We start from the raw sequence: 19,417 nt of genomic DNA on the forward strand, positions 1-19,417 counted from the left end.
CTTAGAATTGCTCCATTTCTTCCAGGTTGTCCATTTTATTGGCATGGAGTTGCTTGTTAGTAGTCTGTTCGATGCTTTGTATTTCTGTGGTGTCCGTTGTAACTTCTTTTTCATTTCTAATTTTAATGATTTGAGTCCTCTGCCTCTTTTTCTTGATGAGTCTGGCTAATGGTTTATCAATTTTGTTTATCTTCTCAAAGAACCGTCTTTTAGTTTTATTGATCTTTGCTATTGTTTTCTTTGTTTCTATTTCATTTATTTCTGCCCTGATCTTTATGATTTCTTCTACTAACTTTGGGTTTTGTTTGTTCTTCTTTCTCTAGTTCCTTTAGGTGTAAGGTTAGATTGTTTATTTGAGATATTTGTTGTTACTTGAGTTAGGATTGTGTTGCTGTAGACTTCCCTCTTAGAACTGCTTTTGCTGCTTCCCATTGGTTTTGGATCATCGTGTTTTCGTTGTCATTTGTCTCTAGGTATTTTCTGACTTCCTCTTTCATTTCTCCAGTGATCTCTTGGTTACTTATTAACATATTGTTTAGCCTCCATGTGTTTGTGTTTTTTACATTTTTTCCCCCTGTAATTGATTTCTAATCTCATAGCATTGTGGTCAGAAAAGATGCTTGATATGATTTCAGTTTTCTTAAATTTACTGAGGCTTGATTTGTGACCCAAGGTGTGTTCTATCCTGGAGAATGTTCTGTGTGCACTTGAGAAGAAAATGTAATCTGTTTTTGGATGAAGTGTCCTATAAATATCAATTATCAATTAAATCTGTCTGGTCTGTTCTGTCATTTAAAGCTTGTGTTTCCTTATTAATCTTCTGTTTGGATGATCTGTCCATTGGTGTAAGTGAGGTGTTAAAGTCCCCCACTATTATTGTGTTACAGTCGATTTCCTCTTTTATAGTTGTTAGCAGTTGCCTCATGTATTGAGGTGCTCCTATGTTGGGTGCGTATATATTTATAATTGTTACATCTTCTTCTTGGATTGGTCCATTGATCATTATGTAGTGTCCTTCCTTGTCTCTTGTAACATTCTTTATTTTAAAGTCTATTTTATCTGATGAGTATTGTTACTCCAGCTTTCTTTTGATTTCCATTTGCATGGAATATCTTTTTCCATCCCCTCACTTTCAGTCTGTATGTGTCCCTAGGTCTCAAGTGGGTCTCTTGTAGACAGCATGTAATATGGGTCTTGTTTTTGTATCCATTCATCAAGCCTGTGTCTTTTGATTGGAGCATTTAATCCATTCATGTTTAAGGTAATTCTCGATATGTATGTTCCTATTACCATTTTCTTAATTGTTATCGGTTTGTTTTTGTAGGTCCTTTTCTTCTCTTGTGTTTCCCACTTAGAGAAGTTCCTTTAGCATTTGTTGTAGAGCTGGTTTGGTGGATTCTCTTAGATTTTGCTTGTCTGTAAAGCTTTTGATTTCTCCATGGAATCTGAATGAGATCCTTGCTGGGTAGAATAATCTTGGTTGTAGGTTCTTCCCTTTCATCATTTTAAATATACCATGCCACTCCCTTCTGGCTTGTAGAGTTTTTGCTGAGAAATCAGCTGTTAACCTTATTGGGAGTTCCCTTGTATGTTATTTGTCGTTTTTCCCTTGGTGCTCTCAAGAATTTTTCTTTGTCTTTAATTTTTGTCAATTTGATTACTATGTGTCTCGGCGTGTTTCTTCTTGGGTTTATCCTGCCTGGGACTCTCTGTCTTCCTGGACTTGGGTGGCTATTTCCTTTCCCATGTTAGGGATGTTTTCAACTGTAATCTCTTCAGATATTTTCTCAGGTGCTTTCTCTCTCTTCTCCTTCTGGAACCCCTATAATGTGAATGTTGTTGCATTTAATGTTGTCCCAGAGGTCTCTTAGGCTGCCTTCATTTCTTTTCATGCATTCTTCTTTATTCTGTTCCGTGGCAGTTAATTCCACCATTCTGTCTTCCAGGTCACTTATCCATTGTTCTGCCTCAGTTATTCCGCTGTTGATTCCTTCTAGTGTATTTTTCATTTCAGTTATTGTATTGTTCATTTCTGTTTGTTTGTCCTTTAATTCCTCTAGGTGTTTGTTCTTTAATTCTTCTAGGTCTTTGTTAAACATTTCTTGCATCTTCTCCATCTTTGCCTCCATTCTTTTTCTGAGGTCGTGGATCATCTTCACTGTCATTATTCTGAATTCTTTTTCTGGAAGGTTGCCTGTCTCCATTTAGCTGTTTTCTGGGGTTTTATCTTGTTCCTTCATCTGGCACATAGCCCTCTGCCTTTTCATCTTGTCTGTCTTTCTGTGAATGTGGTTTTTGTTCCACAGGCTGCAGGGTTGTAGTTCTTGCTTCTGCTGTCTGCCCTCTGGTGGATGAGGCTATCTAAGAGGCTTGTGCTAGCTTCCTGATGGGAGGGACTGGTGATGGGTAGAGCTGGGCGTTGCTCTGGTGGGCAGAGCTCGGCAAAACTTTAATCTGCCTGTCTGGTGATGGGTGGAGCTGGCTTCCCTTCCTGTTGATTTTTTTGGCCTGAGGCGACGCAACACTGGAGCCTACCCGGGCTCTTTGGTGGGGCTAATGACAGACTCTGGGAGGGCTCACGCCAAGGAGTACTTCCCAGAACTTCTGCTGCCAGTGTCCTTGTCCCCACGGTGAGCCACAGCCACCCCCTGCCTCTGCAGGAGACCCTCCAACAGCAGCAGGTAGGTCTGGTTCAGTCTCCTATGGGTCACTGCTCCTTCCCCTGGGTCCCGATGCGCACACTACTTTGTGTGTGCCCTCCAAGAGTGGAGTTTCTGTTTCCCCGAGTCCTGTCGAAGTCCTATAATCAAATCCTGCCAGCCTCAAAGTCTGATCCTCTAGGAATTCCTCCTCCCATTGCCAGACCCCCAGGATGGGAAGCCTGACATGTGGCTCAGAACCTTCACTCCAGTGGGTGGACTTCTGTGGTATAAGCGTTCTCCAGTTTGTGAGTCACCCACCCAGCAGTTATGGGATTTGATTATATTGTGATTGCGCCCCTCCTACTGTCTCCTTGTGGCTTCTCCTTTGTCTTTGGATGTGGGGTATCTTTTTTGGTGAGTTCCAGTGTCTTACTCTTGATTATTGTTCAGCAGTTAGTTGTGATTCTGGTGCTCTTGCAAGAGGGAGTGAGCGCACGTTCCTCTACTCCGCCATCTTGAACCAATCTCTCTCTTCCCCCACGTTTCTTTTTTTTTTTTTTTTTCTTTTTGCGGTACTCGGGCCTCTCACCGTTGTGGCCTCTCCCGTTGCGGAGCACAGGCTCCGGACGCGCAGGCTCGGCGGCCATGGCTCACGGGCCCAGCCACTCTGCAGCATGCAGGATCTTCCCAAACTGGGGCACAAACCCGTGTCCCCTGCATTGGAAGGTAGACTCTCTACCACTGTGCCACCAGGGAAGCCCCCCCACGTTTCTTAAATGAGTTGTAATAACAGTTGGCTTTGTACATTTCTGTGGATTCTTTGAATGGAGGGATTGTTTTAAGTTAAAATAATAGTAGCCTATATTTTGATAGCACTTATGTACCAGGCACTATTTTAAGAGCTTTTTATGTGTAACTCATTTAATCCACTCTTTTTTCTAGGAGATAAGCAGTAGTATTATATTCAGTTTACAGATAAGGAAGCTCAGGCACAGTGTAGTTGAGTGTCCAAGGACACAAAGTTTGTACATAGCACAGCCAGAGTGTAAATCAGCAGTCTGGTGTAGAGCCCACACTCAAACTATGATATCTTTTTAGAGTGTTAGAATCTTATACTGTTTTTTTTTAAAATCTTTTTATTTAAGTACCTTTTAGCAGTCTCAGTCTCACCTTAACTTAAATTGATAGCAGTTATAATAAACTCTGTCATTTTTCTCTTTAACGGGTTACAATTAGTGCAACATTGATTTCTTTTAAAACCAGAATTTAAAAAATATTTCCTCTTGGTAGCAAGAGTAAGTAATTAAAAGTACTTAGGTATCTTGTACCTTACCTAGTAGTCAGATATCTTGTACCTTATTCAGTAGTCATGTATCTCGTACGTTACTCAGTAGTCAGGTATCTCTTGACTGTAATTGTGGAAAGGTAACTGTTCTGCATTAAATTCTCTGGTAGTGTTTTTTTGCATCCTGAAGTTGAGTAATATGTTGCTATCTTTATTTCAATTTAAATGTTACTCTGGGCCACCTGAAAGTTAATTACTCACAAAATTGTGTTTTTTTTTTTTTTTAATCAGCAAACGCAATTCAAATTCTGCGGGCCCATTTGTAGTGCCTGACCATCTTCGTCACGATGTAGAAGAATTTGAAGCTCTGTATGGACAGCACAGTAATGAATATGTTGTCCGTAATAAGAAGCTGTGGGACATTAACCCAAAACAAAAATGTTCAACTCTATATGAGTAAGTAGTTTAACATTCCTACAACTATTATACTGAGGCTACCAGTTAAAGATCTTAAGTTGTTTACTTTGTGTCCCTTTATGTTTATTAAAGGAATCACTGATTGGCTCACAAACTCTGGGGAAGAAGAGTGTTTTTATGGCTTCTGTCATGTATTACACAGAGTTAATTGAAGATTTTTAACTATTACATTTAGAATCCTAATGATTATTAGTTTTGTCAGTTTGAGCTGCTAATGTAGATTCTGTCTATTTCCAAAACTGTCCTGGTATGTCCTGATAGGAATGATAAACAGTTTCCAGCCATAATCTTTTATCATGAATTCCAAAGTATATACATTTGACAAGGAATAGTGTAATTATTTGATCTCATTGTCCTTATGTTGATGATGCAGTTGTTTGGCATCTCCTAAGTTTAGTGACAATTAATGTAGCTTGGTGAAGTACTGCCCTTTAATGGGGAAGGGATACCAGGATCTGGTTATTACTTCTGCTGAGATAGTTGTCCAGTTGTGATGGTATAGGACACATATAGAACCCTGTATCTCTTTATTGAATTGAAAACTTGACTTCCAGACATTTATCTAAGTAAAGAGAAACAGACTTTTCCTTTAAAGAAACTTTGGGCTCAATTACTTTTGGATTGAAAATATGAATGTGAAATTAACACTAGGGGACTTCCCTGGCGGTCCATGATTCAGCACATCTACTGCAGGGGGCATGGGTTCGATCCCTGGTCGGGGAACTAAGATCCTGTATGCCACAGGACATGGCCAAAAAAAAAGAAAAGAGAAATTAACACTAAAGTCAAGTCTTTGTGGGGTGGATACAGTAGTGGAGAAAAGAGTTCAGAAAAATCTAGGAAATGTTTGCCTTTTTTTTTTTTTTAGCTTGGCATTAATAAGTTGTGCATGATGCCTTCCTTAGGAAAAGAAGTTGAGGGGCAAAGATCTGCAACAGAAAATTAATTTGAAAGCAAACTCCTGTCTCAGAAAAGAGGGGATATATGTATACATATAGCTGATTCACTTTGTTGTACAGTAGAAACTAACACAACATTGTAAAGCAACTATACTCCAATAAAAATTAATTTAAAAAAATGAACTCCTGGAAAACCCATCACTCATCTATAATTTGGTTATTGTTACTTCTCTTTTTCTCAGTTGCATTGTTCCTATTCAGTCTTGTTATATCCTCTTGGATCCCTTTTCGTAGTTTTTCTTCAGAGTTGAAGTGCTGAGCAAATCAAACTCTCAGAGAACTGGATGACAACCTGGAATCAGCTATAAAACTACACCAGTATTTCTTAAAACATGCTGGACTTTGCTTCAGGCATCCAAAACTGAAGCTAAACTGTAGTTTCCAGGAGCTTGCTTCTTAAAGAATTTATTACCACTATAAGTGGGAAGAAATTTAATAACTTTATGAGAACCCAATAGGCTGATTTGTTTGTGTATTTTGAGATAGAATTTATATCTTATAATAGGAGAAAGTCAAGAAGTTACAGGAATTCATACCTCAAAACATAATTCTTTCCTTGAATTTTCAAAAGTAAATATGTAATGATTGGCTTAAGAACGATTTTTTTAGTGGCCAATGGGTAAGAGAAAGAAAAATAAAATTATTGTATATGAAAGGAGTGTAGAGTAGAAACATATTAGATAAGAAGTCAAGAATACTATGATAACTGCTGTTAACTTTTTCTTGCTGTAAGTATTTCAGTTTAAAGTAGGGGGTTGGACTGATTTTTTTTTCAGTGACCTCCACCTTATTCTAACATTTTATGATACACATAGTTGAAGCATAATAAATTTCAGTAGGTGGCATTCTACATTCAGTTTTTCCTAACACCTCTTTAGTAGTGTTAATTAGTCAAGATTTATTAACCACTTAAGGTTAAGCACTGGGGAAGATTTCAGAAAAAGTAGAAAATGTAGTTCTATCACGCAGCTTACAAGTAGCAGGAGCGCAAAATTGATCATTGGTTGAATCACTGTATTGCAAGTAAAAATGACTTTGTACAATAAGAATCGGGTTTTTTCTCCCTATCAGTCTTTGCCTACCAAAAAGAAAATGTGGTTCTTGCTTACTTGTCATGCTCTCTTCCAGGAAAGAGGGAACTGGGTCCTCATCTTTTAATCTATTTCTTTAAAAAAAAAGGAATCATGAGCATGTAGAAAACAGTGATTTTTCAAAGGGGCACAACCAGAATAGTAGGATGGGAATGCTTTTGGAAATATTTTTCCCATTCCTGTCCCTTGCCCCTGTTCTGACAGTGACATGCACTAGCACGTGACAGTCCATTAAGGACCATTTAAGACACTAATGATCATCACTGAATTATGAAAATATACATACACATATTTGCAAATGGGAAAATAATTTGAAAATCATATATTTGATAAGGGGCTAATATCCAAAATGTATGAAGTACTGATACAACTCGATAGCAAAAGAACCAAACAGTCCAATTAAAAAATGGGCAGAAGACCTGAATAGCCATTTTCCCAACGAAGACATACAGATGGCCAACAGGTACATGAAAAGATGTTCTGCATCATTAATCATTAGGGAAATGCAAGTCAAAAACACAATAATGTAATAACCTACAATGGAAAGTAACCTGAAAAAAAAAATATAAATGAATCACTTTGCTGTAAAACCTGAAACTAACACAATATTTTAAGTCAACTGTACTTCAGTTTAAAAATAAACACACAATAAGCTATCATCTCCATCTCATACCTGTTAGAATAGCTTTTATCAAAAAGACTAGAAATAAGTGTTGGCAAGGATGTGGAGAAAAGGGAACCCTTGTTCACTGTTGATGGGAAGGTAAATTGGTATAGTCACTATGGAAAAGAGTATGGAGGTTCCTTAAAATATGAAAACATGTACATGTATATAATATAGCAACTATTGTTGTTTATTATTATTTTTATCACTTCCGTCAAGCACAGCATGGCCAGTCTGCCTCAGGTTCTGAAGTGCAAGAACACTACCCCTATTAGAGCCTAGATTATGAAGAAATCATATTTGTGCTATCTTGGGCCCCATGTTTATCTACAGAAACTATTTTTCAAGGCTAGAAAAGCATATAAATAGAGTTAAAGTTCATTTTGTGTTGCATTTCAAATAACAATCACTATAAAAATTTTATTCACAATGTGGTTATAATGCTATTTTTCTTTGTTGAATTAAATTTTGTTCTGTTTGAATGTATGAAAAATTCATTGCTATTTAGCCAGTGGAAAAAACATGGAGGCTCTATTTCTTCAAAAAAAAAAGGTGTGTATCCTTTCAGACTTTTTATTTTATTTTTTTGGCCGCACCGTGCGGCATGCAGGATCTTAGTTCCCCGACCAGGGCTCAAACCCATGCCCCTTGCAGTGGAAGTGTGGAGTCTCAACCACTGGACCAGGGAAGTCCCCAGACTTTTAAAATGTTTATATGTATGAAATATATGCTTTGGACTTTATAAGCTGTTATTTAACTCTACACTCAGCTTTGTCATTTGCCCTTTTCACCTAAAAATGCATGGTGAGCATTTTTTTGTATCCTTAAGTATTCTTCAGGAATCTGACTTTTATTAGTTACTCAATAATCATCACCATATCTATATCATCATTCATGTTGCGAACTCTTGAAAAGCTCTCTGCTAAATTACTGGTAATGGTTTTCTTTCCTGTGGTCTCTGTTCTTTAGTGATCCCATTTTGGATTTAAGTATTTTAATGCAGGTAGAAAAGCTTTATTTTTAAATGATTCTCTATAGTATTCATCACGGAGCGCAAAAAGTAAATACACATAACACCACTGATGAATTATCTGCTGTTGCTTGTGACAGCTAACCACCAACTGGAAAGGTCTCTCTTGGGACAGATTGTGGGGTCAGTGTTATTTATACCAATTGGCCAGAACCCTCAGCAAGGGTTACTGTTCCTGAGGCTGCAGTGATTTGCTTCTTTTTACCTTATTTCCCTCCCTCAACAGTTTCTGCTTTTAGAAATTTCTCATTAAAAATGAAGTTTGATTAGAATCTTAAGGCAAACGCATATTTAACCTGTTACCTTGCAAAACAACATGTATGTAGGGGAGTTTCTATTGCAGAGCTTATTCTAAGGGGAAAATGTTTATCAAAAAACACTTTAAAAGAGACTGACGGCTTTTAAGTATTTGGATCAGCAGTGCAGGCAAAGAGAAGTGGCTTTTGGTCTTTATGTTTCAGTGTAGCAGTTGCTTTGAATAGGGGTTAATTAATCACTTGTAATTGTCCTGTGCATTTATGTGCAGCAGCATCTGCACATAAAGTGGTTTTCTTTTGCTTCAAAGATGTATTGTTTTTACCTTCCTCCTGAATAAGTTATCTTCCTGGTTAGCTTTAATTTACTAAGAATGTTCCTTTGGAGGTTTTTGCTCTTGAAAAAGCCTTCTTAGTGTACCTGGTATGTGTCTTTCTTGCTAGTTGTGCCACTGTTACAGACTGAATACCAAATTCAAATGGGAGAGGAAGCCTCTTTGAGCCTGGCACAAGAATGGCAAAAGAACATGGCCCCAGAACTGGAGTGAACAAACCCAGTCCACAGATGGAGGCAGGTTAAGGGATTGGCCCCATTACTGTGGATCTGATCCTGCACTGTGGTGGTTTATTGATCAGACCTGATTGATTTCAATAATTCTGAACCATTGTATATTCCTAAACAGAGAAATGTTAATAGATTTACTATATGTAAATTCCAATAGGATTTTTTTGAAATTTGATTTCCCTTTTTCATTTGATGTTTTTGTTATTGATAGCCTTGTTATTTTTCTTGAATAAGTTTCTTTGATTTTCATTGTTTTTTAAAATATAGTGAATAATTATTTAATTGAAACTTATAAAAATAACTTTTTAATCTCCTTTAGCTTTTTTCCCCAAAATTTTTTAAAGGATTATTTTCTGAGGGGTAAACAAAATTTTATTTATAGTATCATTGATTACAGTTAGCCTTTCTGAGATTTAATATGAGTATAACATATTTGTTGGGGAGGTGTCAAGATCAGTTAGAAGTGAAGTAGTATTTTGCTTTGGGAGAAATATTGGGAAATATTTTTTTCAGATAAACATGTACAAGTACTTCCTTATAATAACTTATGTAAATTTTTTCCAAGTTATTTCTCTCAGTTGTTAGAGGAACATGGTCCCTTGGACATGAGTAACAAGATGTTTTCTGAAGAATATGAGTTTTTCCCAGAAGAAACTCGACAGATACTAGAAAAAGCAGGTGGTTTGAAATCTTTTCTCCTGGGATGTCCTCGTTTTGTTGTGATTGACAACTGTATTGCATTGAAGAAAGTTGCGTTACGGCTTAAGAAAAAGAGAAAGAAGAAAAACATTAAGACAAAAGTAGAAGAAATTTCGAAAACAGGAGAGTATTTACGAGTTAAACTACCGCTGAATCCAACTGCTAGGGAATTTAAACCAGATGTGAAATCCAAACCAGTGTCTGACTTATCTTCAGCACCAGCTTCTGAGGATGTGAAGCCCCACCTTACATCTGCTAATTCTCCCCAGTCACCTTGTGAAGCTGTGAAGCCGAAACTAATTTCCGATAATTCTTCCAAATCAGTTTCTGAGGATGAGAAGCCCAAAGGGGTGTCTTCTGATTCTCCCAAACCAGTCTCCGAGGAGACAAGTCACAAACATGTCTCCTCTAATTCTCCCAAACCAGTTACAGAGGATGTGAAACCAACCTATTGGACTCAACCCCAGTTGGTCACAGGATACTGTACGTATCTTCCCTTTCGGGGATTTGACATTACCCAGACACCACCAGCGTTTATAAATGTGTTACCGACTTTGCCCCAGTATAGCATTTATGCACCTCTGGCCAGAGTTTCTTCTGAATATCAGCTGCAAAGATCAATACCAGTGGTGCCGTCTTTTGTAGCCAGTGACATAACAGAAGTGCGTTTTGAGGGCCATCATTTCAGTGCTGAGAATGCCTCTGGTAACCAGATTGCCTCTGAAACACAAATCCTTCAAGAATCTTTGGAAATACCAGTAAAGTCACAGTGCATCACGGATGGTGCTGATACAGCCCAAAGTGAGTCTAACAGAAATGATGACCACTGTGGAAATTCTGCCAAGCAGGAAGTAAATCCAGAAAGCACCGATGAAGTAACAGATATTCCACATACACAAATGGTTGCTGTACAGGTAAGACTGAAAACAGAAAGCCTTCTTAATACTAAAGTTAAATTTTCCTCTTCATTTTTCATTGCCATTATATTTACTAAAATTCTTTAAAATGATGGACTTTATGAACCCTTTTGTAGGGCGTGACAGGTAATGCCAGAAGGAATTTTTGGGTTTGGTAAATAACATCCTTCCTATCCAAGTTTCGCACCAGTTGAGAAATAAGATAGTGGAACCAGCAGATGGAGCCAAAACATCACCTTGATAATTAATAAAAGTATGGCAGGAAGATGTGGCTGTTTCTGTAGAGAGTGCCTGTCCTAAGAGTGAAGCCCATGACATACCAGCTTCCCCACCTAGTTACAGCAGTGCTGGCCTAGAAGGCCTCCTAACTTGGGTGCCTGCCCCTGAGACATAGTGCATGGAGAAGGAGGGGGAAACGTGCTTTCTGCATGGGCAGCTCCCAAGAAAAAGGAAAAAGGAAGAGTCTGGGCTGCACATGCCCAATTCTCCTACCAAACCAGGGGAGGAGGGAGGGAGTTAAAAGACACAACCAGATGGAGAGAAACAAGAGAGATGTGAATAAAAGTTCCTGACAAGCATGAGAATAAGCTAAGGTTCCTCTATAGTTAACTTCATCAGGCATGAATTCATTAAATCCTTATTGGTTATCCTCCTACTCATTAAGTTTTTTGCTTTCTAGAAAACTTTGAAGAATTATGTTAACAGTAACGAACCCAAATCATTTTCACTTTTACTAATTATAAATGATCACTTTTTCCTGTTACAAATATCTGTAGAAAGCATAGAACATTATCTAAAGTGGCCAAAAAAAACCTTGAAAAAGTTATGGGCACGTTTCAAAATGTTATTACATGATGGATTTATTTTACTAGTGCAGTTGAGATAGACTGAATGTATTTGTTTTGGCCCAAAGGTGTCTCAGAATATAATGCATCAAGAAGTCAATACTGAGCCGTATGATCCTTTTGAGGCACAACAGGTGAGTCAAAATCATATTAAACTGTTTAAAGGTTTAATTTTCTTTACTTTTAACTAGATGGAAATGACGAACTTAGAACTATTTTGAAGCCAGTTATTCCATACAAAACATTATAGAATAAGCTTTAGAACATAACAAAAAATTATTGTTTTGTTTTTATTGTTTGAATTTAGGAAGGGGAGGCAGAGGAAAAGGTAAGTTTTTTCTAGCTTACTGATTGTGAAGTATAACGCCTTTATTGTTTTAACTGGTATAATGAGTCTGTATTAATTTATAAATAAAAGCTTATTCACATGAATAATACAGAAATTATTATAAAAACTTTCACCACTTTAAGAATGATTCAATTAGAAAATCTATTAATATAATTGCTGTGTTAATATATCTTAAGAGAAAAGTCATTTGATCAACGCCATAGTTGCTGATAGGGTATTGGAAAAAATTCAAGTTTTTTTCTTGACTAAAACTCATAATCAAATGGGAATAGATGAATACTTTTCAACATGCTTGTATCTTTCTTAAGCCAAATGCGTCATCTTGCTTAAAGGTTATATATCATCATTAATATTTATTATTATCCTGGAGATATTAGCTGAAAAAATCAGATAAGAGAAAAAAATAAGATTTTAAAGGTGGAGGTATAAGTATCATTATTTACAGAGGCTAAGACTGTGTCCCTGGAACATCCAAAGTGATCAACCGAAAACCCAATACCAAAATGTAAGGTAATTCAGAAGGTTGATTGGATAAAATTCCTTTCCATATATAAGCAACCCATTGCAAATTATATTAAAAGAAAAGATTACATTTTCAGTAGCATCAAAAAAGATAAAATATGTAAACCTGTGAAAGAAGACTTTAAAATGCTACTGAGACACACAGAAGACTTAATGAGAAAATGTTCAGTGTACTTGAATAGGATGACCTATTATTAAAGAGATTGGTTCTCTCTAAAGATTTTAATTTAACACAGTCTCAAAACAAACATGAACGGAGTGTATTAGTTATCTATTGCTGCATAACAAGCTACCTCACAATTTCTATGAGTCAGGAATGGAGGAGCAGTTTAGCTGGGTCATTCCAGATATTTCTTATGAGTTGCAGTCAAGGTGTTGACCTTGGCTCAAGCATCTGCAGGAGTAACTGGGACTGGAGGTGCTACCTCCAGGATGGCTCATTCACATGCCTAGCAAGTTGGTGCTGGCTGTTGGCAGGAGGCATGAGTTCCTTGCCTGTGGGCCTCCCCCTAGGGCTGCTTGAGTGTCCTCCTGAGGCCTGGCTTTCCCCAGAGTGGGTGATCCAAGGCAGAAGTAACAGTGGCTTTCATGACCTACTTTAGGAAGTCACAGTGTATCGCTTCTCCTGTATTTGTCTTGGTCACATAGACCAACCCACCAACCCTGATACATTGTAGGCGAGGATTATACAATGGCATGAATACCAAAAGGCAAGGATCTTGGGGGCCACCTTGGTGGCTGGCTACTGCACAGAATTTATTTGAAACTGGACAAATTGATTCTAAACTTCATATGGAAAAACAAACATCAAGAATGCCCATGGAAAAGAAAGTATAGGAAGGGGAGTTGTGCAGGTAGGTATCAAAACATAATATAAATCTATATTAGCACATAAATAGACCGTTAGACTAAGAATCCAGTAGAACAAAATATAGAAATTTAAGGTCTAATAAAAATGCTAGCTGTTGGTGAGCAAAAAGTAGATTATTAAATACGTGGTGTTAGGAGACGTGTGTTGCCAACTAGAAAAACTTAACTTGGATCCCTACCTCATTCCATATACCAGAATAAATTCCAGGCAGATAAAATATTTAAATATTAAAAACTGGACCTAGAAGAGTACCTAGAAGAAAAGGAAAATTTTTAAAATAAGATTAATGAACAGCAGGACAGAAAAGTATTTGTGTATATGTGTTTACACACACATATGTAATGTGTCTGTACATGCACATAACATATATATATGTATGAACAAATATATACAGCATCAAAACACAAATGACCAACTAGGAAAATTATTTGCAGCATAGGACAGAGAACTAATTTCCTTGCTTAGCATATGAAGTTGCTGTAAATCAATAAGGAAAAAATTAATAATCTGACACAAAAATGGGAATGGATGGGAATAGACAATCTGCCATAAAAGAAATAAGGATAATTTTTAAACATATAAAATGGTGCCCAACCCCAATGGAAGTAAGAAAAACAATCATTTATACATTATTGAAAGAATATAAAAATGTAAATTTGGGGGGAAGGCAATTTGGAATTTATCTGCGTTCATATATGTGTACAGAGACCAGTGAACAGGATATTTGTATATTTGTTTTATCTGTATTTATGTCAACAAAAAATTGAATACAACGTGAATATCCATCGATATTCACTAGTTAAGTGAATTATGGTACATCCATATAATGAATATTACTCTGTCATTTAAAAATGAAGCAATTCTATGATCACTGGTTAGGAGTGATTTATAATATCAGGTGTGTAATTAATTAGGAATAAGTAAGGTTAGAACTTCATCTTGCCTGCTACTATTTTTACAAATAGCTTTACAGTTTTAGCCAATTATAAAATATAATATAGAGCCCTTAAATTTTTTAATGAACAATACTGAAAATTATGAAAGAGAAATTGAAAATTATCTACATTCCCATCACCCGTGTTAGAATTTGATGTGCAGCCTTCCAGGTTTTATTTTAACATTGGCATTTAAGTTAGCAGTGCTTTTTATTTTATTTTATTTATTTGTTTATTTTAGCAATGCTTTTTAAAAGATGGTATCATACTATATATGTTACATTTGAAATTTTCAGTCTTAATATATTGTGGACTTTTTTCCATGTCAGTAAATACCAATTTTTCACCAACATTTTTAATGCATGCTTGGTATTCCATTATATGAATTCATAGATTATTTGACTAGATTCTTTTGTCGAACATTTAGATTATGTTAGCTTTTCATGCTTACAGTGCTGTGGTGAACATTGTTGTCTGAATATGAGTGTATACCAAGTAGAATGAGTGGTATTGAGTTCTTACACTACTTAGCTTTAACCAGGTACGCTGTGTTGTTTGAGCCAGTGTTTTTACCCTCATATAAATATTCTCATCAGTGTTGGGATAATTCACGAATGCTTTCTTAAATTAGCTCTTAGTTTCAAGACCTTGACATTAGCATAGTTGATTGCTGGTTTCTCAACCAGTGAGACTTAAAATTATCCCCAGCACGGCTGCTTTCTCCTGGGACTTTGAGAAGTTGCCTGTCTTCTCTAAACCTTGGTTTCCTGATCTTTAAAAACTGAAAATAACATACCTCTTACACAGTTGTGGTGAAATTTAAGTATCATAACATAGAGATGGCATATAACTTGCTGCCTGTCTCTGTTAGCAATTTGGGGCATATGAATTAATTCATAATACTGAGTTGCATTGTGATCCTTTTGCTGAATTGAGACTGAAAACAGAAATAACTAAGATCTAAAACTGTAAAGGCTTGCTTGTGGGTCATAGTAAGGTTCACCATTTAGTTGATTATTTAAATACGGGCTGTATTCGTAGAGCTGAACTTTCAGTCTGGATGACAAAAACTGAGACTCTTCACAGCAAATTGGCACGTATGGTCACCTTGGCCACAGTGCATGGTTCTCTGATAATTTACAGAATTTCAAAACCTTGATTCCGTGCTTTTTTACACTTGGAAGATGCTAAGATGCTGGGAGAGGTGCAGGAGATGGGGAAGATGGACCAAGTTTGTGCCACTGGGTTAGATTTCCAAAGCCTGGCTGCCAAGGCCCCTCGTATCTTGGTAGAGCAGTTACCTGCAGCTGGGAGGAGTTGCCAGCATCAAACAGGTGCTTCTTTCAGACACAAATGTGTGATTGTTGCCAGTCTTAGCAGTATGAAAGGCTTTAAAAAAATACATAAATGCTACTCATTGTTTGCCAACATTTCACATTGCAGTATGACTTCTGTTTGCTTTTTTTTGTTTTTGTTTTTGTTTTGTTTTGTTTTTGCGGTACGCGGGCCTCTCACTGTGTGGCCTCTCCCGTTGCGGAGCACAGGCTCCGGATGCACAGGCTCAGCGGCCATGGCTTACGGGCCCAGCCGCTCCACGGCATGTGGGATCTTCCTGGACCGGGGCACGAACCCGTGTCCCCTGCATCGGCAGGTGGACTCTCAACCACTGCGCCACCAGGGAAGCCCTGTTTGCTTTTTTTTTAAGCTGTCTGGGAGACAGTTACATAAATGTAAATAATTTATTGATACTATTTTAACTCATCTTTTAAAAATAGCAGCAACTATCCATTTGAAACACTATAAAAGTAGGGCCAAAATTAATATGTCCTGTTCATATCTAAAATATGCATAAATTTGCAGTTTTTAAAGCTGGTAAGTAGTTCTTGATGTTAATTGTGGAGGATGACATTCACATCAAACTGTTAATTTAATATTGGACTCTTCTAAAACAAATATTCAGAGCTAATTATGGTACATATTGAGAAGTTTCCTTGTGAGTTCCAGTAATATGAATAATTTTTTTTTAAAAAAAAGAGCTGGCTTGGCACTTCTCTGATGGTCCAGTGGTTGGGAGTCTGTCTTCCATTGTGGGGGACACGGGTTTGACCCCTGGTTGGGGAACTGGGGTCCCACATGCCGCGGGGCAGCTAGGCCCACACACTGCAACTACTGAGCCCGTGCGCTGCAACAAAAAAAGATACCACATGCCGCAACAAAGATCCCACATGTCACAACTAAGACCCAATGTAGCCAAAGAAATAAATAAATAAAGAGCTGGCTTTGATAAACAGTGTAACGGGTTTTTAATTCTTAAATTATTGTGACATTTCCCTTGTAAATTTTCATCTGCCATATATTCTCCTTTGTTTATTTTAAGAGACAGTTCAGAACAAGATCAGAAATAGGCTTTTAAAACTACTTTTAATAGATAATTTTGTATTATACTTTTAGGGGAGTATTTCACAGATTGAAAAGGAGTACCAAGTTTTACAAGAGCAGCTTAAGGAAGCATGTGAAAATTATGAGCAGAGAAATATCAAGGGCTCAGAAGAAACCAAGGATTTGGAAGAAAAGTTGAAAAGGCACCTAGAAGAAAACAAGGTAACCCTATCTGAAACCCTCTTTAATAGCATGCGGTATCATTAGGAGAATTGTGCTCGTGTAGCCTCAGTTAGCTGGGCTACTGCATTGTTGGCTAAACAAAAGGAATCTTTCTCGTTGCCTATTTCAGATTTCTTTATGACATATTAAAGTAACAGTATTTTTTTGCAGTGTTTTAGAAGCTGTACAAGTTGCAGTCTAAGAAAAGGGCTGTGAATCTGAATTTTCATATATCATAATTCAGTTTGTTTGCTTAACTAAAACTATTTTCTGAGGGAACCCTCTTGTCCTGCTGGTGGGAATGTAAATTGATACAGCCACTATGGAGAACAGTATGGAGGTGCCTTAAAAAACTAAAAATAGAACTGCCATATGACCCAGCAATCCCACTATTGGGCATATACCCTGAGAAAACCATAATTCAAAAAGAATCATGTACCACAATGTTCATTGCAGCTCTATTTACAATAGGCAGGACATGGAAGCAACCTAAGTGTCCATCGACAGATGAATGGACAAAGAAGATGTGTCACATATATACAATGGAATATTACTCAGCCATAAAAAGAAATGAAATTGAGTTATTTGTAGTGAGGTGGATGGACAGTCTGTCATACAGAGTGAAGTAAGTCAGAAAGAGAAAAACAAATACCGTATGCTAACACATATATATGGAATAAAAAAAAATGGTTCTGAAGAACGTAGGGGCAGGACAGGAATAAAGACACAGACATAGAGAATGGACTTGAGGACATGGGGAGGGGGAAGGGTAAGCTGGGATGAAGTAAGAGCGTGGCATGGACTTATGTATACACTACCAAATGTAAAATAGATAGCTAGTGGGAAGCAGCCGCATAGCACAGGGAGATCAGCTCGGTGCTTTGTGGCCACCTAGAGGGGTGAGATAGGGAGGATGGGACGGAGACTCAAGAAGGAGGAGGTATGGGTATATATATGTATAGCTGATTCACTTTGTTATAAAGCAGAAACTAACATACCATTGTAAAGCAATTATACTCCAATAAAGATGTTAAAATAAATAAATAAATACCAAAAAAAACCCAAAAGTATTTTCTGGAGACTAAGCTCCAAGTTAAATTATTATTATTGTTTAAATTTTTTTATCATTGTGTTCTGAATTCATGGCATTTTTTTTTTTTTGGCTGCGTTGGGTCTTCGTTGCTGCACTTGGGCTTTCTCTAGTTGTGGCGAGTGGAGGCTACTCTTCGTTGAGGCGCACAGGCTTCTCATTGTGGTGGCTTCTCTTGCAGCGGAGAATGGACTCTAGGCGTGCAGGCTTCAGTAGCTGTGGCTTGCAGTCTCTAGAGTGCAGGCTCAGTAGTCGTGGCGTACAGGCTTAGTTGCTCTGCAGCATGTGGGATCTTCCCAGACCAGGGATCGAACCTGCGTCCCCAGCATTGGGAGGCGGATTCTTAACCATTGCCACCAGGCAAGTCCCTAAATTCTTGTTTATAGTGAGAGAAGTTGTGTAGCAATAGTGGTTCAGAGTGTGAGGCCTGGAGTCAGACTGACTGGATTCAGATCCAGGCTTAGTTCTATACTAGTTCTGATCTTGGTCAAGTTATTTAGCATCTCTGTGCTTTAGTTTCTTATCTGGAAAATTTGGGTAACAGTAGCTCCCATTTGCCCGGTTAGATTAATACTTGTAAAGTACAGTTATCCCTCAGTATCTGCAGGGGATTGGTTCCAGGACCCATTCAGAAATACCCAAATCCACAGATTCTCAAGTCCCTTGTATACAGTGCTGCAATATGGTTAGCCCTCTGTATCCGAGAGTTCCACATCTGAGGATACAGAAGGCCAGCTGTACTGAACGTTGCCTGGTGCATAGTAAGAGCTCTGTAAGAGTTGCCTGCCACTATTATTACTACTATTATTATCATCATCTTAATCTTACTATTCAGGAAATATAAAAATAAGCCATGGAGCGTTGGCATACTAGAACTGTAAAGTCACCCACAGTATCTTGGTTGAGTCTCCTGATCTTGAATTCCATTAGTTAAGATTGACCTTCAGTTACATGTGACTGGTTCTTGGAGTAATACTGATTCATGGCAAGGCCCAATTGAATTAGTGGGAGAATGGAACTATAGATGTGAGGAAATCATGGTACATTTGTTTTTTAAACTAAGGTCTTTTTTTAAAAATTGAAATATAGCTTTTTTACAATATTAGTTTCAGGTGTACAACATGGTGACTTGATATTTTTATTAGATTATACGCCATTTAAAGTTATTACAAAATAATGCCTATATTTCCCTGTGCTGTACAATATATGCTTGCTGCTTATTTATTTTATACATAGTACTTTGTGTCTCTTAACCCCCTACCCCTATCATGCCCTTCCGCCCTTCCCTCTCCCCACTGGTAGCCACTAATTTGTTCTATCTGTGAGTCTGGTTTGTTACATTCATTCGTTTGTTTTATACTTTAGATTCTACAAATAAGCAATAAAATAGAGACTTGTCTTTCTCTGTCTGACCTATTTCACTTAGCAGAATACCCTCCAGGTCCATCCATGTTCTTCCAAATGACAGAACTTCATTCTTTTTTATGGCTGAGTAATATTCCATTGTGTATATATACCACATCTCTTTATCCATTCATCTGTTGATGGACATTTAGGTTGCTTCCATATCTTAGCTATTGTAAATAGTGCTGCTGTGAACATTGGGGTGCATATATCTTTT

At 37.4% G+C, this 19,417-nt stretch overlaps 1 protein-coding gene across 14 annotated transcripts in view; it reads left to right on the plus strand.

The window, feature by feature from the left end:
- The window catches only part of TTC3 (tetratricopeptide repeat domain 3), a 146,188-nt gene that overhangs the window by 89,828 nt on the left and 36,943 nt on the right, over nt 1–19,417 (plus strand). For all 14 annotated transcript variants that reach the window (XM_079922753.1, XM_079922746.1, XM_079922748.1 and 11 more), the window contains 4 exons: nt 4,219–4,383; nt 9,533–10,580; nt 11,497–11,562; nt 16,557–16,706. In XM_079922753.1, coding sequence (XP_079778879.1) covers nt 4,219–4,383; nt 9,533–10,580; nt 11,497–11,562; nt 16,557–16,706 — 1,429 coding nt within the window. The remainder of the gene's footprint in view (nt 1–4,218; nt 4,384–9,532; nt 10,581–11,496; nt 11,563–16,556; nt 16,707–19,417) is intronic.

The sequence above is a fragment of the Stenella coeruleoalba genome (genome assembly GCF_951394435.1).
Source record: "Stenella coeruleoalba genome assembly, chromosome: 5".
NCBI classification, from domain to species: domain Eukaryota; kingdom Metazoa; phylum Chordata; class Mammalia; order Artiodactyla; family Delphinidae; genus Stenella; species Stenella coeruleoalba.